The 13872-nt window shown below is 34.2% G+C and overlaps 2 protein-coding genes across 2 annotated transcripts; one reads left to right on the top strand and one right to left on the bottom strand.

The window, feature by feature from the left end:
• Positions 1 to 615: 615 nt before the first annotated feature.
• On the bottom strand, positions 616 to 2343 carry LOC106719267 (the record flags this gene model as incomplete). Its single annotated transcript, XM_045683807.1, has 7 exons — positions 616 to 794; positions 982 to 1106; positions 1176 to 1251; positions 1294 to 1386; positions 1931 to 2016; positions 2094 to 2208; positions 2281 to 2343. Coding segments are annotated over 7 exons (690 nt in total), but the record flags the coding sequence as incomplete, so codon positions are not given.
• A 599-nt stretch (positions 2344 to 2942) lies between these two features.
• Positions 2943 to 11085, top strand: LOC106719279 (phospholipase A2 group XV). The gene is made up of 7 exons (XM_014513585.2): positions 2943 to 3348; positions 3701 to 4075; positions 4190 to 4417; positions 8437 to 8608; positions 9387 to 9509; positions 10565 to 10804; positions 10942 to 11085. Exons 1-6 carry the CDS (start codon positions 3261 to 3263, stop codon positions 10797 to 10799), a joined length of 1221 nt encoding a protein of 406 aa, XP_014369071.2. The 5' UTR covers positions 2943 to 3260; the 3' UTR covers positions 10800 to 10804; positions 10942 to 11085.
• The last annotated feature ends 2787 nt before the right edge of the window (positions 11086 to 13872 follow it).

The raw sequence follows: 13872 nt of genomic DNA, 5'->3' as shown, positions 1-13872 counted from the left end.
CTGTACCGAATTGTTTTTTTTAACATTATTAGGCCACAATTTCGTTATTAAATTATATCACATAATATCAATCACAATATGCTAATTTAAACTGAATTTTTAATTTTGGTATCGTTAAGACTTATGTATGTTTTATTAGCAAAAACAAAAAAAAATATTATTACATTTGGCGCCATAAAATTTTAGGCAAAGGTTATTTCGACAAACAGCCAATAAGACGCGTCTATTAAAATATTCAAAAGCGAATAGTATTAGTTTAAAACTAGGATTTAATGAAGTTAGTAATTACTAATAAAACATGCATAGCTCCCAGAATCTTATTATGATATTTTAAGATAAAATGTCCTTAAAGACATCCAAACTTCTAAATGTGTGCTTATTCTTACGATTATTTGTATAGGTCGTTTAACAAATACTGCTACTGTTGATATGTAGGAGGAAGTTCTATAGCGGAAGAAAAATACACAAAAATTATAATTTGCAATTCCCTATATCTGGGGATCTTTATCAAACCGAAAATCTTCGAGTTTTGTGACTACATACATGTCAGATTGACAGCTGTCAAAGACTGCCACATAGCGGGAACTGGCAACCCTTGGTATAATTCAAGTCACAAGTTCAAGAGAGTGTTTGCCACACATTTTATGTTGGTGTGTCTATGGTTAAAGTGCGGTTCTCTGGTCGTATACGATGACAGCATCGGCGTCGAAGAACTGACTGTGCGACTTGCTGAGCGCGATGATGGCTGCGTGCTCGCTGCGCATACGGTTCTTGTGTTTCTTGCTTAAACTTACCTGACATAAGCAATTCTTTACTGGCATATGTTACATTGAAACGCATTTTAAAAACTTGTTGATATCGGAGGAGTCCCTACTCTTAAACTAGTTAAGTTTTGTGTAAATAATTATTGAAGAAGAGGTATTGGGCCATAAGATACAGATATTAATGGGCACATGTTGATGCAGGAATGGTGTAGCGTACCTTAGCGTAGAGCTGCTGTAGGTCGTCCTCGGTCGAGAGCGGACGCGGTTTTGGACGCAGGAAGGCCGGCAGCGACCGCGTCTTCAGCGCGTCCACGTTCACACCGCCTTCGATCTCGTCTAACACTGTAACAAACAAGTATCATATCACTTCCTAGTAGTCAGGTTATATTAAGATGAAGTGTGTGTACTGACTGCTGCTGGAGGCGTACTGCGCGGCGACGTGGTCGCGCTCGGGCACGCGGTTGACGTAGCAGTGCGCAGGCGCAGGCTGGGGCGTGGCGGGGTGTGAGGGGTGTGCGGGGAGCGGCACAGGGGCGGGGGCGTGTGTATGCGAGTCGCGCGCACGCCGCCACTCCGCATCGCCCGCGTAACTCGCAGGTCGGCTGTGTCTTTGTACCTGCACCTGCATATAGTAATGAGCAACTCAACTAAAATTTATGACCTGTAGATCAGCTCACGGTTTACATGTGTGAAGCAGATCAATAAATATGTACCCAGCTCAGCTCAATTTGTACTTGCATAGGATTATGATTTGTGACACCAGGCAGCTCGCAGTTTGTCGGTTCACATAGTTATAGTACATCACGATGAACCGTGCACTGCCTACTTAAATATTGAGCCGCAGCTCATTGTGATCTGAACTTTGGAACCGGTTCAGTACTCATTTATATACATCCTTCTGCACACAATTGTCCCAATCCTGCTACGTTGACGTATACAGACAGACTTTTCTTCCGCCAAGTACATAACAAAATCCTAGCACCGAAGAGATGCCGACCCAGAGCTAATCTTTTTACAGAATCTTTTTCCTCTCCAGACATATTTTAAAAATGTTAATTATGTAATGATTAACTGTTTTTTCGTAGTAATTTACATTATGATAAAAGGTAAAAATGAATAAAATATCTCAAGCATATTTGATAAAAATAAAAGATTTAATATCTTACCTCGGCGTGTTTTATTCTGCTGTAATCTTGATGAGAATATCCATGATCCTCTTTTATAGTGTATGTATTTTTAAGATATTGTTCGTCTGAAATGAAATATACATTAGTGTAAGCCATGCAAGCAATATCGCATATATAAGAAAACATATTTTTTTTTTATTACCGAACGATTTCTGATGGCGCGGCATGAGGCGGCAATAACATATGATAATTAAGAAAATAACAACACCACAAATGCCACCAACAAGCCAAGACAACCAAACAATTATGACTCGACCCTGAAAGTAAACAAAGAAACAAAAGTCACTGATCGCTGTTTCTATTTTATCGATTTTACTTCGGACTTTTACCTGCAGAAACATTTCAGTTTTTAACAATAAAGCGAATACCGCTTGCTTTTGTTCCCTTGTTATTGATTATACCTAACATTTTATTGATTAACAGTATTAAAAATCTATAAAAAGCGCTAAAATGTTACAGTATAAAATGAATCTTGTTCATTGATTCACAGGTATTCCATTTTTTAAATATTCACTTAAGCGCGCCTGCGCGTTTGGAGGGAATGGTTTGACGTATCCTAATTTGCTGTTTACTGCGTTGCGAAATTAAAAAATTGGAATAGACTTTAATAAAAAGTTCAATTTAAATATTACTCTAAAAATGATTTTTTAAATTTTAACTACTATTTTTAGCAAGGCAATGTAATAACATTATTTGAAAAGTATTTAAACATGCTATTAGATTTTAAAATAAATTATTTTTTATTATTATTTTAGTAACTAGAGCTAGTTTCCGAACGAAAACAACAAATACGTTCCGTTACCATTTTAAGTGAAATGTGAAGATGAGTTCTGTAAGATGTAAAAAATGCGTTTCTTACTCTTAGTTTTATCTGATGGTTTACACTAAAATTAAGTAAATTGTACATAAATTTTTATCAGCAAAAAGATTTATAAATGCATATAAAGTATTGTTACATTATTTTTAATGTCAGTGTCAAATCATCAAACATGAACTTGAAACGGAGTACAACTTCGATTTCAAAGGTTACTCGCTTTTACTTAGATTATAATAATATTGAATAAGTTGAATACCTACTGAGCCAGCTTGTCTTGTTTATGTAAACAGAGACACAGCTGACGCTTTTCCTGATTTGTGCGTTATCAATATTGTTGACTACGATACCGCGACAGTTCACATCGGACGATATTTAACGTCACAGCGTATTTTATACCTTGACAGTATCATTACGTATAAAACACAAGGAAATTAATAAAGTAATTAGTGTATGAATAGTTGAGTAAGGTGGTAAACAGTAATAATACCGATCATGGTAAAAATGAAATTGTTTTTTGCACTCGGGTTATTATTTAGTTTTCTTGCGAAGGATTCCTTGGGATTATCGCCGGTTATATTAAGTAAGTACTTGGATGTAATCATATTCATTTCTTAGCGAAGTATATCTTCCGACATTGTCTTATAACAGCGAAAACAATTGTATCATTTGTAATTTAATTACATAGCTTGCTTTTTTAATCACGTACTAATAATATAACGTAAACTTTGGTTAGATACAGTTAGAATTAACGAACCGAACTGTCTGAAATTCATGAGTATATTATACCTATAGAAAAACTAAAAATCATTGTGTTACATATATTACCAAAATTATTTTTAATAGATTTTCATTTCGAAATTTATTTTTAATTTAAAATAAAATAATATGTTAGAAGTATAATAATAAGAACCATTATATATCTATTTAAATAGTACCGGGTGATGGTGGAAGCCAACTTGAGGCAAAATTAAATAAAACCAATGTAGTGCACTACATTTGTGCCAAGACATCTACGGATTACTTTAACATTTGGTTGAACTTGGAGCTGTTGGTACCTTTTGTGATTGACTGCTGGGTAGACAATACCAGGCTGGAATATGACAATGTCACAAGGACTACCAGAAACCCTGAGGGTGTGGATATTCGGGTCCCCGGGTGGGGAAACCCGGAACCCGTAGAGTGGCTGGACCCCTCACATGACAGTACTGGAGCATACTTCAATACAATTGGTGATGCCCTTGTTAAAGTAGGGTATGTTAGGAATGTATCTTTGAGAGGAGCTCCTTATGATTTTAGGAGAGCACCAAGTGAGTATTATTTTTTAAATTTGTAACAAGTCAATTGTATTTTTATCAAACATGTTATATTCTTATATATATTTTAGTTTAAACATTCAATAAGTTAATTTAACTTTATTTTAGATGAGAATGGTGAATTCTTTGTCAAACTGAAGACTCTAGTTGAAGACACATATACAATGAACAACAATAGTGCAGTGACATTGCTCGTACACAGCATGGGTGGTTCAATGGCACTGCACTTTCTGCGCCAGCAGACCCAGTCCTGGAAAGACCAGTACATCCGGAGGCTCATCTCACTATCAACTCCCTGGGGTGGGGCAGTTAAAGCACTTAAAGTGTTTGCTATAGGTGAGTTACGTTAACCAAGAAAACCTGCTGCCAATAACTTACACTACATCCTTAAGAAATTTTTTTTTTTGTAATAACGAAATAATTTTTACAACCGTTTATTGCAACTAAAATAATAAATAATTAAATTACTTTGTGTTTTCACAGCTGTTTACTTTTTCTAGCTTTTGCTCGCGACTCCCTCCGCATGGAATAAAAAAACCTTTGGTCACGGTCTATGGAAATGGGATAAAAAAATCATCCTATGTCCGTCTACTGGTACAACACTACCTCCCTATTAATTGCCAAATTTGATCAGAGATACCTTCTAACAAACATCCATTGATTTAAATTTTAAACTTTCGCATTTATAATATTAGTAAGATTCTAAATGACACAGGATTAGTATCTAGTTTGGTTAAAAGTCGCAAGTCACTCCAATAGTTATTGGAAAAACAATATAATATAGTCCTTTTTCCTTATTTTGTCCTTTCATGATTTTTCTACAAATCTATGACTTCAATTGTGGTTTGTTTGTTATTTATAACTTTTAATGTTCTTAAGACGATGATTGTGTTGTGACACAATTACAAATAAGTAAAAATACATAATAATATGAAAGATCGAGTTGTAAAATGTATGGTGGACATTAAAATATCGCGATTAAATATAAATGTTTTCACATATCTTGGCGCCTCTTTGCGTGAATCGCAGAACGCATTTTTAGGTGTAGATCGTAGAAGGATGCTGAGGGAGGGCAGTGCGTAGTCCGCCGATGTATTCAGGCAGCCGAGATATTTGAAATTTGCTATATATAAAAAATAACCAACAATCTATGTACATAATTACAATCTAAATCCCTTGCATTGATTATGATATGATTTATCATGTTATTGCCAAGTGCAAATATTACAGTGAATCTCGACTGTAATGTTTTACTTCAATATTGCCATCCTTGTTTAATAGTTAATACTTTAAATGCTGTAGAAACAATATGTTTTACTGAACTATCAACAATGTAACTAAATTATATATGTAACTAATTCAGTTTGAGCACATTGCTGTTGTAACGAGTTTATCGACGCAAGAGAAAAAGGTTAGAAAGGTTAAAAGGTAATTATCCTGATGGTATTTTTACTAAATAATTAAAGCTAAAGATTACCGTCAAAATACGTACGTTTCTTCGTACAAGGGGGGTATAATATATTACATAAATTAATCTTCAAAAATCTCTGATAATACTTTTCGAATGTTCTAGATATTTGTCAATCTTTTATAATTAATATTGATAACTTATTATCTATTACTTATTTATCGAGACCTTTCCGATTTCCAAGCATATTTTTTACTATCACAATTTATCATTACAGTAATATCTTCAATCTTATTACAAATAAGAATTCACCGAGTTACACACTTTTTTTAACCTACAAATTGCAATGTCCTAGACTGCAGTATTGTTTTCAGTTTGACGACATGTTGTGTTTAAAATGCTTTTTATTCGTTGTTAAAATAACTTATATTAAACTATATAGATATTTACAATTCCATAAAACTCTAATAATTACTACATTCCGTTGTTAACACTTTTTCCGCGCCATTCTCCTATTATTTTTTCACCTATCTTTTTCTAATTCAAAAATGTCAAAGGTCTTGGTGGCCAGTATGCCACCTCTTTGACAGAACGCAAACTCCTTGTCTGCCAAAGAGATGGGATACACAATTCTTCATTCAACACTATTTAAAATAAAAATATAAATATGATAAATATGAATCGTAAAGCATAAATCCTTACTTGTTGGAACCATAAGGTGTATTAAGATTTAAAGGCTCGAAGTCACGCTACAGAACTAATCATAAATAACACTATGCGAATAGTAAACGTCCCCACCGAGGACCTTAGAACATACATAAAATAAGGGATGACTAGGCCATCATCAACCATGCTAGCTCAGTGCGATTTGAGATCTTTGAATTTATTTTCAAACATGGTTGCATCACAATGTTTTCCTTTACCGTAATAAATTCGGATCATCATCATCATCATCATCAGCTCACTATACGTCCCCACCGAGGGGCTCGGAGCCTACCCCAATTTAGGGGTGACTAGGCCATAGTCAACCACGCTGGCCAAGTGCGGGTTGGTTGACTTCACACATATCATTGAATATCTTCTCAGATATGTGCAGGTTGCATCACGATGTATTACTTCACAGTAAGAACGTCGGATAAATGTACATATGTAAATCGAAAATCGAAAAACACATTGGTACATGATGAGGATTCGAACCCAGGACCTGCAGATTGCAAGTCAAGTGCTTAACCCCTGAGCCACCGACGCTCTAATTCGGATAAATATGTAAAATTCTAAAATCGAAAAATATACACATCAAAAAAGTCTAAGCAACACATATAAATTTCAATTTTACAATGTGTTTTCGCATTAAATCCTTAGTATTTTCGTACTTTTATTATTTATTTATGCTTTTTTAATATTAAACAACAATTATTTTTTTTATTTACTTTTTAATAATCTTAATAACCAATAATTACGAGTAAGGAATGTTTGTACGTAGTACAAAGTAAGGTGCCTAATCAACTAAATTTAAAGTAAAATTAAATGGTTGTACAAAAATTGCATAAATTAATACAAAGTGTGGTCTCCTCTGTTATGGAGAACTTGCTGGCACCGATTATTCATAGAATCGATGAGACTGTTAATGTGATCCTACGGTAATTGCTCCCAATGAAATTTTAGTAAGTCCATCAGTTGTTGGGTTGTTGTCACTCCATCCAAGTCATTTAAAACACGTCTCTGGAGCATGTCCCGTGCATGCTCGATGGGGTTGAGGTCTGGCGATTGTGCAGGCCAAGGCAATACCAGGAAGTTTTCCCTTGCCAAGTACTCCCGTGTGTGCAAAGCTGTATGCGAACGCGCATTGTCATGCATCAAGGTGAAATCGAAGCCAAGCGCTTGTGCGAATGGATGGACATAAAGTCTTAGAACATCCTCAACGTAATTTACAGCGTTCATGTTACCATTTACAAAAACGAGCTCTGTTCGTATGTTCTTCATAATACCCGCCCATACCATAACTGTTAAGTCGTTGTATGGATGCACTTCCTGAAGCCACCTCAGTCTTTCAGTATTTCCAGGACAACGGTACACTCTTACCCTTCTAGTATCAGGCTAGAACCCAAATCGAGACTCATCGCAAAATAAAATTTTATCCCATTATTTCCGGGTCCATATAATGTGTTGACTAAACCATTCATTTCGACGAGCGCGATTCCCGTGACGTATCGGTGGGCACCTAATTGGCCGTCGTGCTCGTAGGCCATACTCATGCAATCGATTTCACACAGTTTGGCAGCTAACAACAACAGTACTTGAATTTTGTAGCCTCAAACCTATCTCTCGGGCGGTTAACATCGGCTGGCGTCTTTCAGTCAGTTGTATGTATCGATCTTTCCGTGTTGTTGTACACCTTCCTCGACCTGGGTGCTGCTCAGCAGGATCTCCCGTGTTAGTTTAATGCTGATGAAGACGGCAAATAACGCTTCTGTTGAACCAAAATACCGAGATACCTGAGATTGAGTTCTTCCCGCTTGCAACATCTCTACAGCTCTCTGCATTTCATCTGCGTTCAAATGACGTCGCTCCATAACGTAAAAAATGTCTCAAAATTCATATTTGTTCAAAACTTTTTTTAATTATTGTTTGAATCTTAAAATTGATACCGAATACTAAATTTTAATAAGCAAAGAAAACGCTGTAAAATTCGAACAAATGCATTCGCTTTTAAATTTGTGAAAAAAAAAACAAATGATACTCGATTTTTTTTCACAACCAGCCAGTATGTCCTATACATCAAAAAAGTTTACATAAGTATTACCTACTTGGTAAAAAATGATAAAATAATTGATTAATAACTTGAAATAGTATGTGTTGCTTAGACTTTTTTGATGTGTGTACATTGGGACATAGTGAGGATCAATCTAAGACCTATAGGCTACATGATATAAATTGCTTTTTCCAGGCGACGACTTAGGATCATCTATGCTACGTCAGAGCACGATGCGTCTGGAGCAGGTGACGTGCCCCTCACTGGCGTGGCTGCTGCCCTCGCCGCTCGTCTGGCGACCTGACGACGTCCTCGTGCAGACTGACAAGTTCAACTACACCATTGAACATCTGGAGAAGTTGTTCACGTAAGTATTGATATATAGGTTTCAGGCGACAATTATCGATGTTTGCAATATAGTTTTTAGCCTCCAATCTATATATATAAAAGAAAGTCGTGTTAGTTACACTATTTATAACTCAAGAACGGCTGAATCGATTTGACTGAAAATTGGTGGGCAGGTAGCTTAGAACCAGGAAACGGACATAGGATAATTTTTACCCCGTTTTCTATTTTTTATTCCGCGCGGACGGAGTCGCGGGTAAAAGCTAGTTTTAAATATAACCTACTAGTACGAATATATGTGATAATAGCCATAGTATTGTTCCCGACAAAAAATTGTGCAGCGCCTCTATCGGGTGTAAACTAAAAATTTCATACAATTTTTTGACACAATTGACGATGACAGTACGAAGACGATTGTCATAATATTTCGTGCTTAGTCCGCTGGTAGGTTTACTTTGAACAAGGTATAGTAGATTCATAGATATACCACAATTTACGCTAAAAGTCGTAAATTTTAAAATATTTTTAGAAAAACACTTTTTCTTTTATAACTACACTAGGTGTCGTCACGGAATCTGTCCGCGCGGAATTAAAAAAAAACGTAGTAAGTAGCCTATGTCTTTTTCCAGAATGTCAAATTTCATGAAGATTCATTGAGCCGTTCCGGAGATATCTTCTAAGAAACATCCATTCATTCAAACATTCGCATTTATATTAGTAATTTAACATCGGTTAGATAGATTTTTCTGTATAATACCGTCCGACAGAGTGACTGCAATTTTGATGTGTATATTTTGCAGTGACATGGAGCTCCCGACAGCTTGGGAGATGCGCAAAGACACGGAGAGGTACTCGCGTGACGCCAGCGCGCCCGGGGTAGAGCTGCACTGCATCTACGGGTACAATCTCACAACAGTCGAACGGTAAACATACATTTTTACACATTTCACACCACTTTACACAACTTTAATTTAATGTCGGCTTCACATTAGTACCGGGAATTCGGAACAAGTCATGCTTTCCACATTCACGAGATGTTCACATTTGGACGTGGAAATTGTTGCTGCAATAAACTTTGCTGTGGAAAAATTAGACAACTATTCAGATGTTCAAAACAAGATAGTTATAAAAAGCGTTGTGAAAAAAGTGTCGCTGAATCGCAGAAAAAGTCGTGAACTAGCGTTATAAAATAAATTTGTTCGTTAAAAACAGTTAATTGAAAAAAAAATAAGTTTACTAATTTTCGTCACTAGATGTCGCTATCCTAATTTTGTTCACACTTCTAAGTATCCATCTACTTGACTTATAGTGCAGAGCTTTCAGTGTTGCCTCTAACTACCTACCTACCTATAATCTCTTTAGTACTTACGTACTTAAGATCCGTTCTGGAGATATAAAATTTATTTTTGGTAGCCTGAAGCTAAACACATAATGTGGTTACTTCGGCAAATAAAATTTAAGTCTTTCGAATTACAAGGCTTTGGAAATTGTCGAAACTATTATTGTACGTTGAGTGCGCTACGCTACGTCCTCCACATTGAATTGTTGGTCGTAAATCGTCTATTTGTGAATTACATTGATTTGCTCCGTCATCTTGAAAATTGCAGCGACTTTTTTCACGACGAATTTAACAAATATGTTGCGAGCTACTGTTTCTGGCGATGACAGATAGAAATGTCTTCTGGTAGTATGAGATATAAAGCGCACTTTACGAAAACCGAGCGCATTTTTGTTTGCTCTGGCGAAATCGCGGTTCACATAATTATAGTAAGCTAAGCTAAGCTGCGAATTTAGTACCTGAGCTTATCCGTTCAAGTCTACGCGACCCAAACATTTGAGCAGATTCAGAGCTGATTCGCACACGACTACTGGAAAATGTTCATTTAAAACCACACCAAAGGTATATTAGGAGTAAGACTGAAGAAGGTATAAGTCCAGAACGGAAACGAAAGCCGTGTTGTATTGTGGTCGTGTTTAGTTTGGTGTACAAGCCGGGCTCGTGGCTGGACGGCTCGCCGCAGCTGGCGGGGGGAGATGGTGACGGCACTGTGAACCTGCGCTCGCTGGAGGCCTGCGCGCGCTGGGGCAAGGCGGGCGGAGCGCGCAATGCACGACACCCTGTCAAGCTGGTCCCGCTGCCCGGCGCAGAGCATCTCCGCATTCTGCACGACCCACGTGTCCTGCAGTACATCCTCACCGTGCTGCAGCACTGATTCAGGTAACGCGGCCATTGAACACACATATAGGAACATTACATTCTTTGAACACTCACAATTTTAACTTCTCTGTGAGTTACGTCTCAACAGTACTTTTGTGTTAGTTTGTGTTTTAAAAAAATTATTTATAAATTTTCAGACTACCCGCACTTCGATCACCGACGCAGTATAGATATAGTCACACAACTTGCCTTTGATGCTCGTACTTTATATAGTGCACTGACATTCAATCAAAACAAGTAGACAGTCAAATTTAATCTATTTTAAGTATAACTTTAAAATATATTAATATAAAAAAAATACGTAAATGAATGCTCTCTAAAACATTATTGTGTAAATCCAACTCAAATAATTGAAAATGATTTTTTTTTTTATAAAATAAAAACAAAGACAGACGAAATTATCTAATCCTGAAAAGTCTTAGGATTTCTTTATAAGAAAAATACTCATTTTAAATTGTTCTTTTGTACATAGTATTTATTATATATTACGTCTTCCATGTTATAAAAAAAACTATATAAAGATTGTCCTTAATCTGACGTCATTGTATGGACACTTCTTATAACGACATAAATTAAAAAACTACTTATTCAAATAAAAGTTAGTTTTGTTTAAGTAATGCATAATTTAAATATTAAACAAACGAGTTTATTTTATAAATATAGAGATCATTTTTAAAATCTCTAATTAACTTTTGATTTGAAGATTGGAGAAAATGTTTATTTAGTAAAGAAAGATAATACTCAGAAATGTTTTCCTTCATTTCGTGATCATTATTTAAATAACTTTTTTTGTCATTTTTAAAAGATTTGTGTGATTTTTTACATATTTGCTCAATTTATTTTAAAACATCTCGCGGTTAGTGTTTATATTTTATAAGATAGTAATTTTTTATAGAAAAAAAAATTATGTGCAATATTTAACATTTTTATTTTGAACGAATAATTTTTTTTTTTGTGTGGAACGAAAAATAAACATTATTTTTGTAAATAAAAAAAAACAATAACTGCAGAATCGAACAGAAACAAATATAGAGGTTGTTTTTGTACATGTTTCCTTCAATGTAAACTTAAATTTATAACTTTTAACAAATAGTTACCTATTACAGCTTAAGTATAACATATTTGTAAGGACAAGACATACAATGTCAACTTAACCGTAGAATTCCACTGCGGCTTGTCTGTACTAAGGTTTATATTTACGTATGTAGGGTTGCCAGGTCGCTAAACCTAATAACCGGACAGACCAGCCAGTTTGGCCGGACATTTGGGTAGAAAGTTTCTTCAAGAGAACACTCTAGTTTGCGAAATATAAAAAGCCGGATAACCCGGACACCGTTTATTTTGGCCGGACATGCAATCAAAAAGCCTATCTATGTCCAGCTTTATCCGGACGCCTGGCAACTCTATCCGTATGTAAGAAATAAACTCAAAAACTTCTGGACCTATTTCAATAATTCTTATGTAATTAGAAAGCTATATTACTAATTACTTAGTAATATAAGTTACATTATTACTAGAGGATTTTATTACGCCGCGGACCAAGTCGCGAAAATATATTAATACATATTGTTGTCTCTGCTGTTGTCAAAGATAACAAAAAGGATGACAATATGTATGATGTTGTCAGTGCAGTGGAATTCTGTAACTTGGCATATAATGTCAGTGTTTTTTTTTATGTGAAATTTCTGCTGCTGTCAATATGACAGATTTTTTTTTAATATATTAAAGAAACTAGCGCTTATTTTAATTGAATTTATATATTTATGTTTTAAATTGACAATTTTTTTTATTTAATATAATTAACAAATATGGATTTATTTTTCAGCGTTAAATTTAAGATATAAAAGATTGTGCGCTTTGTTTTTTAATTTTAATTCACATTGATGTTTCCTTTACGCTCGTACCAAAAATTATAATAAACAACTATAATGTTAAATAAATATATATTTAGGAAATATTTATCAAGTAATAAAAAAATATGTAAGGAAAAAAATATAATACATTCTAGTGTTTTTAATCAAAATATAAAAGATAGAATGTTGTCAGCACATTTTAGTTGTAATTATTGTATATATTTTCTAGTAACTTGCAACATTTTTTCAATACTTTTATTAAATCAATCAGATTTTTAATATAAATTTATAAAAAATATTTAAAAACCAACAATTTTTTTTTTTAATATTTAATTTCCCCGTTTATTCAGTGATAATGTAATAATGAAAAAAATATATATATTAGTACAAAACATTGGTTTTATTTGCTTCCTAAAATCCTTCAAAGTCCGGACTGTCTGCGCGTCTTCTGAAAATATTACAAAAAAAAATAATGCTTTTTGATTCATATTTTGAAAACATTATATATTTACTAAAGAAAAAACACTTATAATTAAAAAAAATCGGGATTTTTTTTTGGTTGTTGATAAATTTATCAGTAAAACTGTAGTTAGCATAATAAATAGAATAAAAGACATTGTCCGTAATAAACTGTGTAATGTAAACACGCAGGCGACTGCAGCGCCCTCATGTCACTACGTACAAACAAAACTATTCAGTATTTTATATATTAAACCACTAATTGTTCGTTTATATTCTGGTTTCATTAAAATTAATAAACATTTTTTCATTATATCAACGACAATAATTGTGCTGAAATCACATTTTTTTTGACATAAAACTAATTATAACTTCCTTTTATACATTTCATTGTGAAATTTCAATTGAAAAACTCGTATTCAAAAAAAAATTTTGTATTGAAAATCAACTTATATCAGGATATTTTTATACAAGACATAATTTTTTGGAATTTTTTTTGGAAAAAAAATTACACAAATAACTTGACAAATGTCAAATTTGTTTTGAACATTTTAGTATTCGACTGAATTAACATTAAAAAAAATGAATTTCATACAAAAAAAAAAATGGTTAAATATTATTTTATTAATAACACATTTTCAAGATCTCTCCGTTCCATTTAAATCTATATAACGATGTATGTGCATAATATTGAGTATATAACGTCCATTATATACAAGAACACTTAATACCTAAGTTAATACAAAAATGCAGACC

Source organism: Papilio machaon, chromosome 1 (assembly GCF_912999745.1).
Source record: "Papilio machaon chromosome 1, ilPapMach1.1, whole genome shotgun sequence".
NCBI lineage: Eukaryota > Metazoa > Arthropoda > Insecta > Lepidoptera > Papilionidae > Papilio > Papilio machaon.
This window is presented reverse-complemented; position numbering and strand designations above follow the sequence as displayed.

What these genes read in the sequence shown, in the direction of transcription:
- LOC106719279 (XM_014513585.2), top strand. Translation starts at nt 3,261, where the DNA reads ATGGTAAAAATGAAATTGTTTTTTGCACTCGGGTTATTATTTAGTTTT. An exon ending in TGATTTTAGGAGAGCACCAA is followed by an intron (nt 4,076 to 4,189) that starts GTGAGTATTATT and finishes ACTTTATTTTAG; the next exon opens with ATGAGAATGGTGAATTCTTT. An exon ending in AATCTCACAACAGTCGAACG is followed by an intron (nt 9,510 to 10,564) that starts GTAAACATACAT and finishes GGTCGTGTTTAG; the next exon opens with TTTGGTGTACAAGCCGGGCT.